At 33.3% G+C, this 22444-nt stretch overlaps 3 protein-coding genes and 2 long non-coding RNA genes across 5 annotated transcripts; 3 read left to right on the top strand and 2 right to left on the bottom strand.

Annotated features, from left to right (window-relative positions):
- Positions 1-235: 235 nt before the first annotated feature.
- LOC124436934 lies at positions 236-9661 on the bottom strand. The gene is made up of 5 exons (XM_046986908.1): positions 9294-9661; positions 9005-9198; positions 7287-7388; positions 6855-7040; positions 236-6671 (listed from the first exon to the last, which is right to left on the bottom strand). Exons 2-5 carry the CDS (start codon positions 9176-9178, stop codon positions 831-833), a joined length of 6303 nt encoding a protein of 2100 aa, XP_046842864.1. The 5' UTR covers positions 9179-9198; positions 9294-9661; the 3' UTR covers positions 236-830.
- Positions 7530-8119, top strand: LOC124436942. Its single transcript, XR_006945547.1, has 2 exons — positions 7530-7620; positions 7937-8119. It is a non-coding gene; the product is annotated as an uncharacterized LOC124436942 (long non-coding RNA).
- On the top strand, positions 8173-16641 carry LOC124436945. The gene is made up of 3 exons (XR_006945549.1): positions 8173-8242; positions 9321-9322; positions 16631-16641. It is a non-coding gene; the product is annotated as an uncharacterized LOC124436945 (long non-coding RNA).
- LOC124436941 (triple QxxK/R motif-containing protein-like) lies at positions 9642-10498 on the top strand. Its single transcript, XM_046986932.1, has 3 exons — positions 9642-9751; positions 9870-9961; positions 10234-10498. Exons 1-3 carry the CDS (start codon positions 9646-9648, stop codon positions 10345-10347), a joined length of 312 nt encoding a protein of 103 aa, XP_046842888.1. The 5' UTR covers positions 9642-9645; the 3' UTR covers positions 10348-10498.
- LOC124436939 (spindle pole body component 110-like) lies at positions 10190-22436 on the bottom strand. The gene is made up of 13 exons (XM_046986930.1): positions 22024-22436; positions 21836-21919; positions 15318-15390; positions 15123-15198; positions 14487-14736; positions 14096-14363; positions 13333-13382; positions 13199-13252; positions 12501-12563; positions 12347-12421; positions 12187-12261; positions 11901-11990; positions 10190-11586 (listed from the first exon to the last, which is right to left on the bottom strand). The coding sequence occupies exons 1-13, from the start codon at positions 22210-22212 to the stop codon at positions 11491-11493; spliced, it is 1443 nt and encodes a 480-aa protein (XP_046842886.1). The 5' UTR covers positions 22213-22436; the 3' UTR covers positions 10190-11490.
- Positions 22437-22444: the final 8 nt, after the last annotated feature.

A 22444-nucleotide genomic window follows, 5' to 3' on the forward strand; every position in this document is an offset into this window, starting at 1 on the left:
CTGAGGAAACGTTTGGAAGGCCGTTTGCTGAATATAAATAAATGTAAAAAATGTGCTACGTATATAATTTCAATATTTTGCCTTCAACAATGAAAGTGAAAACTGAAGACTTCGAACACAGAGTATAAACTATGATAGATGAAAACAAAACCTTCTCGACAAAACGTTGCGAAGTGACAATGTTGAAATAAAAGACTTGGTAAAGAAACTAATAAAAAATTCAGAGTAAGCCACCTTTCACGTGAGAATGTGACCAGTCAGACAATCTCAAAACACAATATTCATTGTTTTATCAGCGGTCGAACACAAATATTTAGCAATGACACCGACAATAATTGAAAGCAGCCTACAAAAATTATTTTGCAATCTCTTGAAATGTTTTACCACAAAATCTGGTATAGTAGCTAATATATCAATGAAGAAATTCTTCAAACTGGTTAGCTAGTGAACTTATAAAAGCAATAAAGGCAAATAGTCATCAATCTATTTTAACAGGGCTAAGAATCAGTTTTTGCAATAAAGTTCTATTTAATCTATAAAGTTAAGAATTTCGCATGTTTAGTTGCTAAACCAAGTGTAACGTACGTGAATAGATTAAAAGTTGACAAAATTGACGACTCCCCATCAAACTTTAACTCACTCACACCATCTTGCCAATAGGCTGCGAAGCTCTCTGTATTCGACGGTTTTGTTGTTAACACTCGAATTCGTTGTTTTAAAACAAAATTCACCATGTTTAAGCTAAAAGACCAGTTTTAACAGTCAGCTTAAATGCCATATTTTCCAAAAAAATCTGAAATCAGCCGTCATGTTTCATAAAAAAAGATACCTCACAGTTTAACAATACGTACAACAGCTTGTAAATTACACAATTTTTTCAGCTCGGCTTTACTTCTTTTGCTCCGTAACAAATTCTTAGGAGCTTGCGACCGTGAGCGCTTACATTCATAACTAGTTGCATTCTTTAATATTTTGCGACGTTTTACATGTGTATCATAGCCCTTTACTAAGGTGAAGAGTGGACGTTTTGAATACAATGAGCTGCTCAAATTCGTTCTCTCATTTTCTCCGGAAAAACTTTGTTCCATTGTCTGCAAATTATTGTTTGACAATGATTTTTTGTTGCTTTCAAGCGTTTTATGGCTCGATGTAAACAAACTACCGTGGAAATATTGGCGCTTCCAAACCTGGTATCTTTGTTCACCGGAGTTTTGTTTATGAAACCCTTCAATCTTCGAACGACATGGTTCTGCTAACTGCCCTTGGGTAGCCTTCTTGGATTCACTCTCATTTTTTACTTTTAAAAGGCTTGGCAATGCATTCTTTTTGCTTGAACTTTCCGATAACGATGAACTTGCTTTCTCGGTCCCAAACTTCTTATAATTAACTGAGTTTGAACTTTCACTTTTAATTTTAACATTTTTATATCTCGACTGCAAACAGATCTTTTTTTCGGGAGTCCCATCATTTTGAAATTCGTGCTTTCTTTCCACTTTTGTATGATACGAACCCTCATTAGAATTCACAATATTTCCTTTACAAAAAACCATCGACTTTTTTTCACTGCTAGAACAATTTTTATCAAATTTATTCTCATTACGTAGTGCTTTGAACTGTTTTCCGTGGAAAGAAGTTGGAGAACCGCGACTGGCTAAATTTGACAATATCGATCCTTCACCAAATGATTTATCCAATGACGATTTCATCTGAAATCCATTTAACATACTCGTAGATTTTGAATATATGAGATCTCTATTTGATTGAGAAAGTTGTCCAACTTTTTTTGAATCACAACGAGGTTCCTCTGACTTTGCTTGTGAAGAACAACCAACCGTACAGTTCCATTTATTAGGTGGCAACTTCTCATCATAATATCCATCTTTGGTAAGTATTTTAGGTTTTAAGATATTCTTTTTATCACTCGGCTTTTTCAGGTTTCTCTCCAAAGTTTTGTACGAAGTATTTTCTGAATGATACATGTTGAAATCAATCTGTCGTATAACTTTATCACACGTATATAAGTGGTCAGATTTCACAGACGAAGAATAATTTGCTACAACTCGATTCATTGCGTTGTTTCTCAGATTTTCGGCAAGCAGAGACTGTTTTCCACGAATTGCATGTGAATTAACATTTCGTAGGTAGCCCCGAGCCTCCTTTGCAAAACTAATAGGGTTCTCTTTTCTGCAGCCAATATGAGCAGCATTCATAAAAACTTTTTTCTCTGTATTTTGAACTTTTGGCAACCAATGAAAAGGACCATCAGGTTTATCAAGCAAAAACTTTTCACTTAGATTTACGCCATTGCAGCCATGCTTTTTTAAATAACTAAGCTTATTGGTGCATTTGTCAAACAAGGGGATTTCATTCATAACACAAACCGAATCTTCATCGCAATTAATTAATAAGTGCAGTGATGTACTTCGCGGCTCCGTTTTTTCCACATCGCGTGAGATTGTCTCAAAAGCATGTTTCAAGTTACTGTTAATTTCTTCGAAACTCTTGTGATGTAAGCGATTTTTATCAATTTCATTAAAACCGATTGAAGAGTTATCACTTTTTTTCAAATGAGTTGTTACTGGTTTAAGGCTTGCAATATTTCCAGGTTGCACCTGGTCGAAATAAGCATTTATAGGTAGCGACCGCGTTGACGTGCCCTTTTCATTAGTAAGTTTGTTTTGATTTAGTAGTGTTTTTTTATCACCTGCAGTAAACGCATCACTTGATGCATTTTGTCCATTACTATCAAGTTTCATACTTGTACGATTCACATCACGTGAACACAATTCAACAGATGTTTTCACATCTTCTGATATGGCCTCAGTCATGGTTTCTATCACATTAGTGTTGTTATTTTTCAAAAAACATGCACTAGCGCTTCTAATTCGCTCGTCCACATCTTTCTTTTTCACGGAAGTTTTGTCTTTGACTAAATTCTCAACGTCCATTTTATTTTTTTTTAATTTGTCATTACCTCCAACCGCAAAATCTTTTCGCGGTTCTCTCTCTGTTGACGCTCTTCCGTAGGAGAACTTCTGGTCAATATGAAAGCTATTATTCTCATCATTACTGTTTTCCATACAATCAATCAAAAAGTTAATAACTTGGCTTCGACTGAATGTTTCGTTGCTCCTTTCTGTGTCAGACGAATTGAAATTTATCTCTACCTCAGAACAGTTTAATTTGATTCCCTGATCGTTCCTACAAGAATTCTCAGCGCGAGAAGATGACTTCAAGCTTTTTCCTTCTTCAACCTTATCACCTTCAGGAACATTAATGACAAGAGCATTTTGCTCTTCGTCAATTTTTGATACTCTACACTTGTCTGAAAAAGAGCAAGCACTAATTGTATCACTCCTAGAGTTCTCCAAAATTATTGGGAAATTTGGAGCAACTGCAGTTTCCACAACATACTCCTGATAATCCAAATTTGCAGAATTTTTTACGACACAAGGAGCATCTTTAGAGTCTCTTTTTTCATCTGGCAAATGAGCTTTTAATTGTTCTTTTCCATAATTATCGTGAATAATTCGAAATTTACTAACTGCTGAATTGGTCAAAGAAGGCAAATCATTATCTTCTGAGGTTTGGGTTTCAGCAACATGCTCCTGATCATGAGAGCTTGGGATAGCTTGCTTGTCACAAACGAGATCGCCAGAATTCCCTTCTGTATCTTTGTTAGGTAAGGGAGCTTTTGGGTGTTCTTTTCTACAATTGTCATCGATTGTTGGTAATTGGGTGATAATTGAATTGCACAAAGAAGGCAAATCATCATCGTCCTCTTTCAAGAGTTGAGTTTCAGCAATACATTCTTCAACATACAAACTTGAGGTAGCTTTTTTCACAAAAGCTCCATTGCCAGAATTTCCTTCTTTATCTTTATCAGACAAAGAAGCTTTTTGATATTCTTTTCTAGATTTGTCGTTGATTGTTGGAAGTTCTGTGACAGCTGAATTAGACAAGGAAACCGAATCATTTTCTTCTGAGCATTGTGTTTCAGCAACATATTCCTGATCGGACAAACTTAATGTAGACGTGATGAACACGTCTACGTCTTTGTTAGGCAAATGAGCTCTTGGCTGCCCCTTTTCACATTCATCGGAGATAATTGAAGATTTGAGAACAGTTGAATTGGGCAAAGAAGGCAAATCATCATCTTGTAAGAGTTGAGTTTCAGAAACACACTCTTCATCATAAAAACTTGCAGTAGCTTTTTTCACATAACCAGAATTCCTTTCTCTATCTTTATCAGGCAAAAATGCTTTTTGATATTCTTTTCTAGAGTTATCGTGGATTGTTGGAAATTTGGTGAGAGCAAAATCAGACAGGGAAGTCGAATCATTTTCTTCATAACATTGTGTTTCAGCAACATATTCCTCATTGGGCAAACTTGTGCCAGCTTTTTTTACCCAGGCTTCATTGTTGAACATGTCTACATCTTTATAAGGTAAATGAGCTCTTGGCTGCTTCTTTCCATATTCATCGTTGATAATTGGAAATTTGGGAACAGTTGAATTAGGCAAAGAAGGAAAATTATCATCTTCTAAGAGTTCAGTTTCAGGAACACACTCATCATCATAAAAACTTGCAGTAACTTTTTTCACATAATCGGAATTCCCTTCTTTATCTTTATCAGACAAAAAAGCTTTTTGATATTCTTTTCTAGAGTTGTCGTGGATTGTTGGAAATTTGGTGACAGTTGAATCAGACAAGGAAGTCAAATCATTTTCTTCAGAACATTGTGTTTCAGCAACATATTCCTGATTGGGCAAACTTGCGCTGACTTTTTTTATCCAGGCTTCATCGTTGAACTCTCCAATGTCTTTTTTAGAAAAATGAGCTCTTGATTGTCCTTTTACACAATTCTCGTGGATACTTGGAAATTTGGGAACGGTTGAATTGGGCAAAGAAGGCAAATCATCACCTTCTAAGAGTTGAGTTTCAGGAACACACTCATCATCATACAAACTTGTGCTAGTCTTTTTTACCCAGAATTCATCATTGAACCCTCCAATATCTTTATTAGGCAAACGAGCTGTTGGTTGTTCTTTTCTGCATTTATCGTGGATAATTGAAGGCTTGGTGACAACTGAATTTGGTAGAGATGAGAAATAATCATCTTGTAAAGGTGGAGTTTCAGCAACATACTCCTGATCATGCAAGCTTGATGTAGCTTTTTGGACACAATCCACACCATTAGAATTAACATTATTATGTTTATTAGGCAAAAGAGGTCTTGGTTGTTCTTCTCGGGCGTTATCCTTAATTTGAAAGTTGGTGACAACTGGCAAATTAAAATTTTCTAATGGCTTAGTTTCAGCAATATACTCCTGATCATGTGAACCTGTGATAGCTTTTTTGATGCAAGGTACATGATGAGAATTACATTCTTTATCTTTATTAGGCAAATGATCCAGTAGTTTTTCTTTTCGAGAATTATCGTGAATAATTGGAAATTTCGTAACAGTTGCGTTTGTTAGGCAAGAAAACTCATTATCCTTTGAGGGTTGTGTTTCAGCAACATACTCTTCATCATGCGAAATAGTTTTGGCTTCTTGCAAGACGCAAACTTGATCTTCACAGTCCCCTTTCTCATTATTACTTGCTAAAGCACAAACATCAAGGTACTCTTGTCTCAGCATATCTGTTGTAGTTTTAGCGTCGTTAACGTCAGAATTGGCATGGGAAATATCATCACTATGACATAAATCGTCTTTATCGTATGCTTCATCATCTTTGTGACGCGATACCTCGCAAACAATAGCCTCTTCTTTATTTTCATTATTATGCAGGGCAGGGGGAAACCTGTAGCCAGAAGGATCTTTGATGGGAACATTTCCCAAAAGTGGAAAGTCAGCGAAATGATCACGCTGACCCATGGGTTTCCTGTAAGTTAAATCAGTAATAATGGGAAAGAGTGACCCTGAACGTTTGGCAAGGTACTGTTTAGAAGTTCCCTTTTTCATCTCGAGATTTTCATTCCCACATGTATTAATAAATGGAAAAGCAAAAATACTCGGAGATTCGCGTCCTTCTGTATCTGAAGAGGTATCTGATTCTTTTTTCTCTTCCTTTTCTTCCAACACTTGCATAATTTTATTGCTTGCCAACATTTCGTTATTCCTGGCCTTTTGTTCTGTAGCTGGTTTCTCTAAACTTGTTTCTTTCTCATTAGGGCTGTCTATCTTTATATTCTTAATTACTTTACTTATTTGAATGTCATTAAATATTATATCATTTGACGTCATGACCTGGTTGTGCAAACGATCCTTGCAAGCAGGATACAAAGAGCCATGCTTCGCAACTGTTGATTTGTCCGGAGTCAATATCGTCACTTCTACATTTTTTATGCGTTCTAACTGTTTCTTTGGGTTATTTTTTATTTCCTTTTCTTGCAACACGTCCATAATTTTAGCGTTTGCTAATATTTCCTTATTTGTGGCCTTCTTTTCTATAGTTTGCTTCTTCAAAGAGGCTTCCTTGTGAGGGCTGTCTATTTCTATGATCTCAATCACTTTACTGATTTGAATGTCATTTGGTCTTTTATCATTGGACGTCATGACCTGGTTTTTGCAAGCTGCATACAAATGGCTATGCTTTGCAAATTTTGATTTATCTATCACTTCTACATTATTTACGCTTTTTAACTGTTCCTTGGGGTTTGGTAGCACCTTGTAAAACAAATATCAAAGGTTGGAAGAACTATAGGTCATGACTTAGAGAAGCCTTCTTTAAATCAAACTAATTACTTTTTGTTGCTCAGTTTGCTGATGATGCATTGCATTACAGATGTTGCTAATTCATGTAAAAAAGAGTAAATTGGATTCTTACTGTATTAACCCCTTAGTCCTCACCTTCTTCTTCACCTTTTCAACATAAAAATCACATTTGGCACGGAGACTTTCCCAAAAATAGCTACATTCTTTCAAGTTGACACATGACATCACAAAATTCCTAGTATCACCACCAAAAAGCAGAAGCAACTTTTTTGCAATCTCATCATACTTTTTTATGAGCCAGTTCCTGTCTTTAACATTCCTCTGATCCATATAAAAAAATAATCAAAGTGTAGTCAACATGGGTTTTTGGAAAACATAAAACCTTTCTATTAAGCCTGTTTTCCACTAGCCACCTATCATAACGTATCGTAGCAAAACGTAACAAGGCGCATGCGTGCTCGTGAATTTGATGGTCAGTAGGCCCAAGCACGCATGCGCCATGTTACGTTTTGCTACGATACGTTACGATACGTGGCCAGTGGAAAACAGGCTTTAAGCTTCACTTACAATGTCATTTGTATCACAAGGAATACATAGTAATTCAATAATTTCCTTATCATCAAAGTAAGAATTGTTTTTAACAAAATGTTCAAGCTTCATGTACACTTTCTATAAAGAAAGATAAAGATACATAATTCTTTAGGTTTAAGAGTAAAATAACAAAAATAATTATCATACAAATAATAATTATGTATAACAATATATAGTTCAATAATAATAATGATAATTGATTTATATTAATAGATATTTAACTGTACAGAGTGTATGAAAACTGCACAGTTAGGAAAACGTTGCTACATTGATAAGCATGCAAATAGATGTGCAAAAACCTTGGAAATAGGTAGGTGGGTTTCCAATGGTTCATCTGTGAATAAAATTGTTGCAAATAATAAACATTTTTAGAATGAAAATTGTGTTACCAAGAAGCATGCACTTGAAAATAAAACAAAGCATATGTTGTTTAAGCTAATAAACTTTCAGGAAATTTGGCTTATGCATATGGCAACACTCAGCTATCTTATTTGCATCTTATTTTAACTATGGGTTTTTAAATGCCTTTTTTTTGTTAATCCATGTCACACATAATATTGGTGTGTTATTTACTTATAGATAAAAACCAGTTTTCCTTTTTTTTAATTTTTCTTGTTGGTTTTCAGTTACGATTTCGATCAAATACTGCTCAAGCCTAATATGAACAATAACATATACATACAGTTGAAAAATTTATTGTTCTAAAAACATTTAGGAAACATTTTTATAATCATAATTAATTCATTTGGAAATATATACTCCACTCTGATATTGACTACTTATATTTATTTGCATTAAACAATTTTTAAGAAAATATTTGAAATTCACACAGTATAAAATTGAGCAGTAGCAAAAAGTTAGTAGAGCAAAATAACAATAACACTTATTAAGTCCTGAAAGGCATTTTAATGCTACTTAATAATTGCTTAATGGTTTGTATTTTTGGATGGCATATTCCAAACATGTGGGAATAAAGCAAGAAAATAAGAATGTGAAACACAAGCCAAAGCAAGTGATATGCATTACTTTAATTGACTTGAGCAACATTCACTGGATTGAACCATCCAAACATGCGAAAACCATTAATTGTTTCATAAAATAAAAAAAACTTGTCTTCATTCTCAGACATGTTCTAAATTCTAATTCTTGATTCTTAGACATTTTCTAAATTCTTAAAAATTCTAACAACTGCAATTTACATTTCTGAAATTTGATGGCCTAATCGAAACACTTGCATTGAGCAATTTGAGCATACAATCCTAGAGTGCTCACTTGCATTGAGCAATTTGAGCATGCATTATACAAATGTTATTTTATAAGAAGTGTTTCACAACTACGCATGCACAGTTTAAGCACTCTAGGATTGTGTAAAGTCTCTTAATGAGACATTCAACACTTTCGCGCTATGCAAAGCTCATCTTTATAGGTTTGAGCACTCTGGAGACTCTACAAAATAATCCATACAATGGGTAACCACACATCCTGTGTCCCAAGTGCTGAAGTCACTATTTTACTATGGTGATAGCCGAGAGGGCACATTGTTATGCACTTTGTATTATATATACATATATATATATATATATATATATATATATATATATATATATATATATATATATATATATATATATATATATATATAAATAAACTCTGAGCAGCAGAAGCAGAGCATCAGGTAAGTAAAAGACACTTACTGTAACGAGTATGTCAATGAGCATATTTCCGATGTATTCAAAGAAAATCAAATCAGGAAAAGCTTCATTCAACTGCAGTAGAATTTGAGCTGCACGGTCAAAGTTATCGATCTCACGATTTTTTACAATGACTCTTAATGATTCACAAAGACCTTGTATTTCTGTCCTATCCATCAAATTTAGAAACGGGCCTCCTAAAAAAAACATAAAGCACTTCATACTTGGTAAACTTCCACAATAATGCAAGACAACACAGGCTTGCCAAGAATGAAAGGCAACAAAAGCTTACCAACAATAAATTGTCAGAAATGAATAGGCGTTCCAGCTTACGCCGAACATCGGAACATCATATCCTTCTATATAGTAGAGGCACACCGTACACTAAGACACACCTCGAGGACCATGAGTATTGTGATGGTTCGTCGACAATACAAATTTCCACCAAGTAATATATTTTTAGGTTCTATTCAGCTTTCATTACTACAGTTTAATTTCTTTTATTTCCGTGTTGTTGCTTTTTCTAATTTTCTATCTCTTGAAGCCACTTTCCGTTTCTGGAGCAGCCAAACTTTCCACTTCCTTCGACATTATATCGGATCCTTCACAAAATGTTTGCATTTCCTCGGAGCTTATTCGGAAACATGTCGACAAACAATAACATCATCATTGGCTACGTGCCTTTGATAATGGGACGAAAAGAGAACAGCTATGGCCACACAAATATTGACAAATATAGAAAGCAACTCGGTACATTCATAATTTTTATGCTTCAAAGTAAATTATCTGGCACCAATTTAAAACGTGCAGCCGTCAAATGCTTAAGACAATGAATTATTTTCACAAACAACTTTTTTCACACTAATAGGAAAACAGGAGTTCAAAGGTAGGAGCAAAAAGCATACGATAGCTGAAAAGAATCGTGCACAATCACGTTCAACGGAAAGCAGCTACTTGCAGGTAACACCACACAAGTTCCTCCAATGTTGTGTAATCTGTCACACAATTTAGCCAATTACAATCAAAAGAAAAACCTAACAGTTATGTTGAGGTTATATCACATTTGACCTTCTATTAAGGTCAGAATTACCTCTTCCATTGCAACAGCGCCCATATGTAGCATTTTTTGTATAAGCATTTTCATGTATGTTTGACTAACTGTAATTAAATGAAACAGCACAGCAAAGGTCACAACAGAGATTCAACAAAATTTAATCTTTTGTTTTGTCTAGACGGTATTGTTGTACTGTATGATTATTCTTGTTTCTCTCTTGGCCATATATGCCCTCTTTTATGCCATGCTTCAAACAAAACCCAAGGATGGCATGTTGAAAGATAAAATATAAATACAACTTCTTCCTCTTTTGAAGACAAGAAATTAACAATTTTGATGAAATTGTCTCTTAAAGTAAGACAGTTTTGCAAACTTAAATAATTTTACTAATTGTAATTTGGCATATATATTCACAAAAATTATAAATAGTATTTCTTTTCCTGTTTGATTGTATTCATTATCTTCAGAATAGCTACGTTAAATTATTTGTAAAACTATTAATTTATTTACCATTTGTAAAATATCAACTTATTCTTAAAGTTTCATATTGAAATATCCTTACTATAGAAATGCCATATGTTCAGGATAAATTACAAAATCACCCTGAAGTCATATTTTTAGGTGAAAATTATTGGTGTTGTAACATGTGAAACAAATATTGGAAACTTCTACTTCTTTTAAAGACCTCACAAGTTGAACAGAGGTCAACTTGCTAACATTGATAAAAAGCCTCTCAAGTTATTTGACTTAGTATTAGGCAAGAAACAAATTGTTGAAATTCCATACTGTACTAATGTTAACTTTTTTTGAAAAATCTTTTGAATAAAATCAGTACAAGAATCATAAAGATACTAAAAAGTACTGCACACAAACAAATTCAACAATCCAGGAGTCACTAGTCTTTAAAACATTGACAACTTTTAAATAAGTTAAAATATTATATTACTTATATTTATAGCTTACAATAACTACATTACCACCATAAACTACACACCTTTGTTTTTGTTGTATTCTGGTCATTACGAAATGATTTGAAGCGAATTGCATTTGATAAACAAAATACTTTTTCGAAAAGCTAAATACGTATTCTCCTGGCATAGTTTGTTTTTTTCGACGGTAAAATTCAAAATTATTGTCAGTAAAACTGCAAAAACGTGAAAAAAACTTCACATGAACGAGCTACTTACCCTTTCCATGACTACTGCGAATTTTTAAATGGATTTCCTGGGTGTATTTGCCTAGTTTTTGTGAATTTAGTGCTTTTCTTCCCCACCTGAAGACAGCCATGTACATAGTTTGTGAATAAATTCCCGCCAATTTTTCTTGCGCCGTGAGTACATTTCAGCGGTGATTCAACTGAAGCAAGGCGTTACTTCATAAAATTTATAGAATTTACAATCGGAGTCTATTTCCATTTTGTCCAATTCCTAATTTCCTAAGAAGGGGTGGAAAAAGATGCAATTTCTTGGGAAACCCATCTTGGCCAACTTTCAATGTCAACACCACTTGCTTTGGCACGATTGTATAAGCTCTAAATAATAAGAATTATATTTACAATCAATGAAGCACGTCAAATATCGCTAAAATTGCGAACAACGTCCACCAAGGGCTCCGGAGATAGCAGATGTCCGGATGTACAGAGAACAAGAGCAACACTGTCAACACGTACGTGGTATAGTGACACATTTATAAAGGAACGCAGTGGAGCCAGTGAGTTAGACACCTTTTAACTTGTTTCCAGAGCCCCTGACGTTCAAACTTTGAGCATCAAAATAAAAGCACATGCAACATAAAAAAACGGTCAAATAATTCCAATGAGATAATTTTAACGTAGAAAATATTTACCTGAGGTGTCATCCAGTTAAATTTATCCATTGTAAAGCCACAAATCGCCATGTTCAGCTTCACTCCCAGTACAAGCGCATAAAAGTATTTCTTCAAAAATAGCAAAATGATACTGGAACATGCGTTCTGACTTATCAAGAAGGCAAACAAAGAGAACTTTCATTATGCTCATAGACACATTCGTCAGTCTTACGTAAATATGACAAAAATTTCAACTAACCACAACTATATTATAGTCCAAAATTACGTTACACAATCACGTCATAACCAAAATAAAGCAACCGACCTGTTCAACTGTGATAGAGTTGGATTGTGATATTGAAAGCTGCCGCTGCAGTTCGTAAATCATTTCGTCTTTTTGCTGGAAGATGGTTTAAAAAAAAATTCACAAATTTATCATATGTTTATCGTGGTCCTACAACCAGAGTGAGACTTGCGCTACAAACCATCATGTCCTTTGTGTGCCTAAATTGTATTTCTTTTACTTCTGCTCTAAGAGTTTCAGTATCTTGGGTCCGTGTCTATTTCAGAGAAAGTACATTCGGACGAATTGAATATCACTCACAAAATTCATAGATTTGTTCCTATGGTAAAGATTACCAGAGCTATGAAATCCTCTCGAGCGAGTTCGGCTTTGAGGTCTTGCACTTCTTTATTATACATCTAAATATATTATCATGCAACATCCATATCCATCAGTGTCTCCATCAACAAATGCATGAGTCTGGGCAATTTATCGCTAGTCCTATAGAAGATCGGTGTTTTGAAGGACTAAAGTGGGCTGGAAAGCAATTATTGCCGAAAACACAAATTTATGTAAAATCATAAGGTAAGATAACATCAAATACGTATAGTAGCTCAAATGTGAGTCTAACATACTGTACATGGTGGTACATAGTAGTACATATGTGAGTCTAACATACTGTACATGGTGGTACATAGTAGTACATATGTGAGACTAACATACTGCACATGGTTGCAGTAGAATGAGTCAAGGTTTGGTAATAGCTCTCACAATAGTGGTTGCATAGTCGTCTACGCATAACCAAAACCTGCACCCAGTGACGCGGGAACATCGCTAATGGGGGGTGGCTGATATTCATGTATTCATAAGTTATAATTCCTAATCACAATTGACTTCAATAGAAAGTAATAAAGTATAACGTGCATTCCCCCAAATTAGCGTTGTTCCGGCGTCGCTGGCACTACAGCCCCCCGTCTCACAAAAATACCCTAGAATATTACCTGACACTAAACGCATCAAAATATAATCATGCTTATTAATTACGTAAACAAACCTTCATCATTTTCTTATAAATATCTTCCTGTTGCTTTCTGGTAACCTCGATTGCCTGTAAACGAAAAACTTTAAATGCTGCCCACAACAACGAAAAATACACCAGTATAACTGCAGATATGTCAGAAGATATACCTTCTTCAAATTTTCTGTGTGTTTCGCCATCGTTTCAGCAGGTTTAAACTCTAGGAATATAAGCACTCAGTATAGAGTAACGATATAATGCTATTTCTATGCTGCTATGTACAACACCTAGCTGCTATAGTAATGATTTATGCAGTAGCGTGAAATATAAACACTATTATAGAGTATAAAGATAAGTTTAAAAATTGGTAATCCAGGCATTTAATACATAAAAGAGTCGAAAGCTCAATAAAAATCATTTAAAATCCGGAGAAACTTTTATCTTTTATGTAGTATAAAGATAGTATAATATTAAAAATAGCATATACTATAAACACTCTATGTAAAAAATGACACTATAAATTTCAATATGGCAACGATAAATGACAAATGCCGTGCAGCAAAAACTACTGTTATTTTGTTATACAACAGTTGTATGGCCTTACAGAAAAATATCGTAACTCAAATATATCAAAAAGTCTGGTGTTACTCGTCAAAAGCCGAGTAACATAAGCTGATGTAAGGTTTGTTACACGTGAGATTATATAATCGTACTTCCGTTTTAAGAAAGTGGTATAAAAGCTAAAACTTTGTTTGCCCAATAAACGTGTAATTTTTCATGATAAACGTGATGATAAAAAATATCGTAAGCTTTTTGAAACGAATTGTTTTTAACTTGTTCTGTGACAACAAAAATGATTGTCCGTAATTAAGAAAGCTAGTATTTATGATTTAAGTTATAGCTTCCCGACTCATTCGATGGTTGAATTCATACCAAAACTTTCCCCGGCGTAACTGACACTAACATTAGACAATCGACTGAATGACGTCATCAGGTTGTCGAGTTGCTTATTTACATCTCCAGTAACGCTACGAAACTCTGACCATTTCTCTTCTAACAACTGTTCTTGCTTGTGTTTTTCAATATCACGCGCTTCTCGAACACGAGTACGCTCCGTTTGCATTTCGTGTTTTAAGTTTTCCACCTCCTGCCTTGCTTCCAGTTCATGCTGATGAGCCATGTTTAATTTGACATTCAATTCCTGTAAATTGTTCATTTATGGAAGAAAGTGACGTGAATGTCACGAAAATGTTCAATAACCAATGTCAGTGGTTTAGAGTTCTCCTTTATTGGCTACAAAACCTAAGTAGTACATTGCCCTTACCTGCAACTGACTTCCTTGCGTTGAATATTGCGACTCAAAATGTGTGGCAAGTCCTTGTGCTTCTTTCTGATGATGAAAACTTTTATCCAAGTCATTTGTCAAGGTATTTATCTCGTCCTCAAGATCACGAATTCTGTGTTTCTGCTCAACTACTGTCTGTTCCAAGTCTTCACAGTATTTCTGACAAGCATCCAGGCTCTCCATTGGCAGCGGAGGATTTTCAAAACGGAAGAATTGCAAAACAGGGTCACTAAAAATAAAATAAATTGGTCAGGAGCATTGGAAATGCTGGAGTATGGGGGGGAGTTGGGTGCAGCCTTAATTTTTACTAGTGTGGTAATGCACTCAGCAACATCAGCCCTATAATGCACTCCCACCCCCCCCCCCCAAAAAAGCAATATATTATTTTTTAACAAGAAAAATATTAATGTCAAATTAAAACATGCATTTTGTTGAAGCAGTTGTTTTCATGGGTAGTGAACAAATTTGAGTAGTCAAATGATAATTGTCTACATGATTGAACTTCATTGCCATTAATTCAGTTGACAAAAATTGTCAAACTTAAATTCCATTCAAATCATAACTACCATAATCAATGACTAAGGACTTGAAGAAACAACAAAAAAGCTTTGCAACCTTTGACATAATTCATGGTGGTGTAAAATATTTCGTACAAACTCGTCAAGTCCTTCCTGTCTCCTCCTTATAAAGTCTACAAAAAACATGAATGGGAAATGGGAATCCTCTGTCAATGATTATGAAATAAACATGAAATTATATTCAATTGTCTTTGGTGATGAATTGTGTGGAGGAAATGAAGGGTCATCTTACCTTTATTGAAATTGTTCCCAATCATTCTTTTTGATGGGAGAGTAAGTAGGAAGTTTGGAAACAGTTTTCTCAGCTAAAAAGTAGAGACAAAATTTGCATACAAACTTGCGTCAAAATAGGTAACTATGGTGATGATGACATCATAGTTTTGAAGGAAATGACCATGATGCTAGTATGTAAGCTTATTGCCATGATATACTACTAGGCTTTTATCAACAAAGCTATTCTTGAGGAATATAAACACTGAGCAAGCAAGATTAATAAATGTTAACCCATTCTATTTTTTTGACATGAAATGAAACTTTCCGTCTTTTCTCTTTATCACTATTTTGCAAATCAGTAAAAAAATCAATTAGCAAGAAAATTGGGTTGTCTTCAATCCACATTTGTACATGGCTTCTTCTGTTTATAAAAAGTTCTGAGCCAATCAAAGCTTCAGGCTATTTCACCAGAAATGGCGCTTGCCATAAATTATATAATAACAAATTCACAGACTAATTACTCAACAAATTACTCAACAAATTTAATCACATGATTGCCAATTGAAATTGAGTAAAATCTTATTACAAAATAGAGATATAGACACATTGATATAGTTCAAGCCACATAACGAGCTAGATCAAATGTCGAACCTAGGTATGCGAAGTTTTGTACCCCCAAAAAATCAATGTATACTCTCAGTCACGAGATAACAACGTGATCTACTACCGTGAAATTGGCACCACATTGGGCACCACATTCAACACAACATTCATCACAACATTCATCACCACATTCAACTAAAATTTATCATTCAAAATGATAAATCAAAAAATCGTCTTTAAAACACGTTTTCCATCAAATACAACAGTAAAAATAATTCTTAACTGTTTATTACTATTTTACAGTCCATAAACATCACAAAAAATGTATAAAAGTCAAGAAATTGAAGAAAACACTAAGATTTATATTACAGTGTACTTTCCATTTCTCTTAAATAGCCTATAATTTAAAAACTACACGGTAGAATTTTTTTAAACTTGGCCAGAATATAGATAATTATATTGTCTAAAATATATCCAAAATCTGGAGGTGGCACAAAAAAATAAATGATAGAAAATCATCGACAAAGTCGGATGACACGAATGCGCGTAATATAATCTTATATATTTAAGTTAAGAATTCCGGCTCTTTAACAAACAAAGCCTTATAAATAGAAAACTACACGGTAGAAATTTTTTAAACTTGGCCATATTGTAGATATTCTTATTGTCTATGACATATCCAAAATCTGGAGGTGGCACAAAAAAATAAAAGGAATAATATTCCTTGAGAATGTACTCTGGTATTAACCGTGAAGTTGGCACCACATTCGACAAACAGCTCTATAGCTAAAAAACTACACGGTAGAATATTTTTAAACTTGGCCATATTGTAGATATTCTTATTGTCTATGACATATCCAAAATCTGGAGGTGGCACAAAAAAATAAATGATAGAAAATCATCGACAAAGTCGGATGACACGAATGCATGTAATATGATCTTATATAATTACGTTTAGAATTCCGGTTCTAAAACAAACAAAGCCTTATAAATAAAAAACTACACGGTAGAATTTTTTTAAACTTGGCCAGAATATAGATAATTATATTGTCTAAAGTATATCCAAAATCTGGAGGTGGCACAAAAAAATAAATGATAGAAAATCATCGACAAAGTCGGATGACACGAATGCGCGTAATATAATCTTATATAATTAACTTCCTATATCCATGTAATTTTTCAAAGAAAGGCCTATAAATAAAAAACTACACGGTAGAAATTTTTTAAACTTGGCCAGAATATAGATAATTATATTATCTAAAATATATCCAAAATCTGGAGGTGGCACAAAAAAATAAGTTGTAGAAAATCATCGACAAAGTCGGATGACACGAATGCGCGTAATATAATCTTATATAATTAACTTCCTATATCCATGTAATTTTCAAACAAAGGCCTATAAATAAAAACTACACGGTAGAATTTTTTTAAACTTGGCCAGAATATAGATAATTATATTGTCTAAAATATATCCAAAATCTGGAGGTGGCACAAAAAATAAATGATAGAAAATCATCGACAAAGTCGGATGACACGAATGCGCGTAATATAATCTTATATATTTAAGTTAAGAATTCCGGTTCTTTAACAAACAAAGCCTTATAAATAAAAAACTACGCGGTAGAAATTTTTGAAACTTGGCCATATTGTAGATATTCTCATTGTCTAAAATATATCCAAAATCTGGAGGTGGCACAAGAAAATAAAAGAAATAATATTCCTTGAGAATGTACTCTGGTATAAACCGTGAAGTTGGCACCACATTCGACAAACAGCTCTATAGCTAAAAAACTACACGGTAGAATTTTTTTAAACTTGGCCAGAATATAGATAATTATATTGTCTAAAATATATCCAAAATCTGGAGGTGGCACAAAAAAATAAATGATAGAAAATCATCGACAAAGTCGGATGACACGAATACGCGTAATATAATATTTAATAATTAACTTCCTATGTCCAGGTAACTTTGCAAACAAAGGCCTATAAATAAAAAACTACACGGTAGAATTTTTTTAAACTTGGCCATATTGTAGATATTTTTATTGTCTATAACATATCCAAAATCTGGAGGTGGCACAAAAAAATAAATGATAGAAAATCATCGACAAAGTCGGATGACACGAATGCATGTAATATGATCTTATATAATTACGTTTAGAATTCCGGTTCTAAAACAAACAAAGCCTTATAAATAAAAACTACACGGTAGAATTTTTAAACTTGGCCAGAATATAGATAATTATATTGTCTAAAATATATCCAAAATCTGAGGTGGCACAAAAATAAATGATAGAAAATCATCGACAAAGTCGGATGACACGAATGCGCGTAATATAATCTTATATATTTAAGTTAAGAATTCCGGTTCTTTAACAAACAAAGCCTTATAAATAAAAAACTACACGGTAGAATTTTTAAACTTCCATATTGTAGATATTTTTATTGTCTATAACATATCCAAAATCTGAGAGTGCACAAAATATAAAAGGAATAGTATTCCTTGAGAATAAACCGTGAAGTTGGCACCACATTCGACAAACAGCTCTATAGCTAAAAACTACACGGTAGAATTTTTAAACTCAAGTATATTATAGAATTTTATATTGTCTAAAATATATCCAAAATTTGAAAGTGCACAAAATATAAATGATAGAAAAACATCGGCAAAGTTGGATGACTCAAATGCGCGTAATATAATATTGCATAAATAAGTTAAGAATTCCGGTTCTTTAACAAACAAAGACCTATAAATAAAACTAGAATTTTTAAACTTGGCCATATTGTAGATATTCTTATTGTCATGATATCCAAAATCTGGAGGTAAATGATAGAAAATCATCGACAAAGTCGGATGACACGAATACGCGTAATATAATATTTAATAATTAACTTCCTATGTCCAGGTAATTTTGCAAACAAAGGTATAAAAAAACTACACGGTAGAATTTTTAAACTTGGCCATATTGTAGATATTTTATTGTCTATAACATATCCAAAATCTGGAGGTGGCACAAAAAATAAATGATAGAAAATCATCGACAAAGTCGGATGACACGAATGCATGTAATATGATCTTATATAATTACGTTTAGAATCCGGTTCTAAAACAAACAAAGCCTATAAATAAAACTACACGGTAGAATTTTTAAACTTGGCCAGAATATAGATATTATATTGTTCAAAATATCCAAAATCTGAGGCACAAAAAATAAATGATAGAAAATCATCGACAGTCGGATGATCACGTAATGCGCAATATAATCTTATAATTAACTCCCATATCCATGTAATTTTCAAACAAAGGCTCGTAAATAAAAACTACACGGTAGAATTTTTTAAAAGAATATAGATAATTATATTGTCAAAATATAAAATTGGAGGTGGCAATAAATGACAAATCATCGATTGTGGATGACGAATGCGCGTATAATCTTATATATTTAATTCGGTTCTTTAACAAACAAAGCCTTATAAATAAAAAATTACGGTAGAAATTTTTAAACTTGGCCATAGATAATATTGTCTAAAACATATCCAAAACTGGAGGTGGCACAAAAAGAAATGATAGAAAATCATCGATAAAGTCGGATGACACGAATGCGTAATATAATCTTATATTTAAGTTAAGATTCCGGTTCTTTAACAAACAGCCCATAAAAAATGTAGAAATTTTATAGCCAGATATGTGTAATAAGAAAATAAAAGAAATAATATTCCTTGAGAATGTACTTGGTACCGTGAAGTTGAGAACATCGACAACAGTTTATAGTTGTACCGTTAGAATTTTCAAACTAGAACGGAGATAATTGTAACAAATATAATTATAATGTATGACAGAAAACATCGATTCGGATGACACGAATGCGCGCAATATAATCTATATATTGCCAAGAATTCCGGTTTTAACAACAAAGCCTTATAAATAAAATTATCAGAAATTTTAAACTTGGCCATATTGTAGATAGTTCATTGTTCAAAATATATCAATGATAGAAAATCATCGATAAAGTCGGATGACACAGTCGTAATTACGACAAAGTCGTAATTATATAAGATCATATTACATGCATTCGTGTCATCCGACTTTGTCGATGATTTTCTACAACTTATTTTTTTGTGCACTCTCCAGATTTTGGATATATTTTAGATAATATAATTATCTATATTCTGGCCAAGTTTAAAAAATTTCTACCGTGTAGTTTTTTATTTATAGGCCTTTCTTTGAAAAATTACATGGATATAGGAAGTTAATAATAAGATTATATTACGCGCATTCGTGTCATCCGACTTTGTCGATGATTTTCTATCATTTATTTTTGTGCCACCTCCAGATTTTGATATATTTTAGACAATATAATTATCTATATTCTGGCCAAGTTTAAAAAATTCTACCGTGTAGTTTTAGCTATAGAGCTGTTTGTCGAATGTGTGCCAACTTCACGGTTTATACCAGAGTACATTCTCAAGGAATATTATTTCTTTTATTTTTTGTGCCACCTCCAGATTTTGGATATATTATAGACAATAAGAATATCTACAATATGGCCAAGTTTAAAAAATTTCTACCGTGTAGTTTTTTATTTATAAGGCTTTGTTTGTTAAAGAACCGGAATTCTTAACTTAAATATATAAGATTATATTACGCGCATTCGTGTCATCCGACTTTATCGATGATTTTCTTTCATTTATTTTTTTGTGCCACCTCCAGATTTTGGATATGTTTTAGACAATGAGAATATCTACAATATGGCCAAGTTTAAAAAATTTCTACCGTGTAGTTTTTTATTTATAAGGCTTTGTTTGTTAAAGAACCGGAATTCTTAACTTAATTATATAAGATTATATTACGCGCATTCGTGTCATCCGACTTTGTCGATGATTTTCTATCATTTATTTTTTTGTGCCACCTCCAGATTTTGGATATATTTTAGACAATATAATTATCTATATTCTGGCCAAGTTTAAAAAATTCTACCGTGTAGTTTTTATTTATAAGGCTTTGTTTGTTTTAGAACCGGAATTCTAAACGTAATTATATAAGATCATATTACATGCATTCGTGTCATCCGACTTTGTCGATGATTTTCTATCATTTATTTTTTGTGCCACCTCCAGATTTTGATATGTCATAGACAATAAGAATATCTACAATATGGCCAAGTTTAAAAATTCTACCGTGTAGTTTTTAGCTATAGAGCTGTTTGTCGAATGTGGTGGCAACTTCACGGTTAATACCAGAGTACATTCTCAAGGAATATTATTCCTTTATTTTTTGTGCCACCTCCAGATTTTGGATATGTCATAGACAATAAGAATATCTACAATATGGCCAAGTTTAAAAAAATTCTACCGTGTAGTTTTCTATTTATAAGGCTTTGTTTGTTAAAGAACCGGAATTCTTAACTTAAATATATAAGATTATATTACGCGCATTCGTGTCATCCGACTTTGTCGATGATTTTCTATCATTTATTTTTTTGTGCCACCTCCAGATTTTGGATATATTTTAGACAATATAATTATCTATATTCTGGCCAAGTTTAAAAAAATTCTACCGTGTAGTTTTTAAATTATAGGCTATTTAAGAGAAATGGAAAGTACACTGTAATATAAATCTTAGTGTTTTCTTCAATTTCTTGACTTTTATACATTTTTTGTGATGTTTAAGGACTGTAAAATAGTAATAAACAGTTAAGAATTATTTTTTACTGTTGTATTTGATGGAAAACGTGTTTTAAAGACGATTTTTTGATTTATCATTTTGAATGATAAATTTTAGTTGAATGTGGTGATGAATGTTGTGATGAATGTTGTGTTGAATGTGGTGCCCAATGTGGTGCCAATTTCACGGTAGTACGTGATCTTACAGTCTAAAAATAATAAAATATACACGCCAATTATGCTATTATAAAATTCAACGAACGCAAATACCTTCTTATTGAGAAGCACAAAATCTCGATAACGCCGATAAATGTACCACTTTTGAAAACCACCGTCTACTTCGATTTTGTACAACTATACAGGAATAATAACCTTGACTCATCACTCATTCAAAAAAATTCAAACGGCATTTCGATTGTTCATGGCCTAGAATTCGATGTTTGTATCTTCATCCCTACCGTATGCTTCTTCTGCGGTTCGACGACCTGTCTTCCCAAAATACAACTTTCAAATCTACTAATGCTTGAGGTTACACTTTCTCTCCCAGTCGAACGGCCATTAGCCGTCGAACGTTCGATTATTTGAAAGGACGACGTGAAATTGGATGGACTTGCAAAATATCGACCTTCGCTGAAGCTACCGTTCATTTTACAGTAAAGTTGGTCTAATCCTGTTGTTTAAAATTGGAGCATGACATGTTTACATACGTACTTGCTCTTCACTTCCATGTACGAAACACGGCAATTTCTCAATTTGATACTTTCAACCATACCCCCCCTTGGCTCATCTTTTCTTCAAAGAATTCCGTCCAATGTTATTCCAGTGTATTGTTATTAATATTGACCCTCACTTCATGTGATTGCTTCTTTCACTCCGCTA

The sequence above is a fragment of the Xenia sp. Carnegie-2017 genome, unplaced genomic scaffold (genome assembly GCF_021976095.1).
Source record: "Xenia sp. Carnegie-2017 unplaced genomic scaffold, XeniaSp_v1 HiC_scaffold_16, whole genome shotgun sequence".
NCBI classification, from domain to species: domain Eukaryota; kingdom Metazoa; phylum Cnidaria; class Anthozoa; order Malacalcyonacea; family Xeniidae; genus Xenia; species Xenia sp. Carnegie-2017.

What these genes read in the sequence shown, in the direction of transcription:
- LOC124436934 (XM_046986908.1), bottom strand. Translation starts at nt 9,178, where the DNA reads ATGGATAGGACAGAAATACAAGGTCTTTGTGAATCATTAAGAGTCATT. An exon ending in TCATTGACATACTCGTTACA is followed by an intron (nt 7,389 to 9,004) that starts GTAAGTGTCTTT and finishes CTTTCTTTATAG; the next exon opens with AAAGTGTACATGAAGCTTGA. An exon ending in CTTGTGATACAAATGACATT is followed by an intron (nt 7,041 to 7,286) that starts GTAAGTGAAGCT and finishes TATATGGATCAG; the next exon opens with AGGAATGTTAAAGACAGGAA.
- LOC124436939 (XM_046986930.1), bottom strand. Translation starts at nt 22,212, where the DNA reads ATGAACGGTAGCTTCAGCGAAGGTCGATATTTTGCAAGTCCATCCAAT. An exon ending in TTGTGCTTCTCAATAAGAAG is followed by an intron (nt 15,391 to 21,835) that starts GTATTTGCGTTC and finishes TCTACTTTTTAG; the next exon opens with CTGAGAAAACTGTTTCCAAA. An exon ending in CACCATGAATTATGTCAAAG is followed by an intron (nt 14,737 to 15,122) that starts GTTGCAAAGCTT and finishes TTTTATTTTTAG; the next exon opens with TGACCCTGTTTTGCAATTCT.
- LOC124436941 (XM_046986932.1), top strand. Translation starts at nt 9,646, where the DNA reads ATGTCGACAAACAATAACATCATCATTGGCTACGTGCCTTTGATAATG. An exon ending in CAAATATAGAAAGCAACTCG is followed by an intron (nt 9,752 to 9,869) that starts GTACATTCATAA and finishes TCACACTAATAG; the next exon opens with GAAAACAGGAGTTCAAAGGT. An exon ending in CGGAAAGCAGCTACTTGCAG is followed by an intron (nt 9,962 to 10,233) that starts GTAACACCACAC and finishes TGTTTTGTCTAG; the next exon opens with ACGGTATTGTTGTACTGTAT.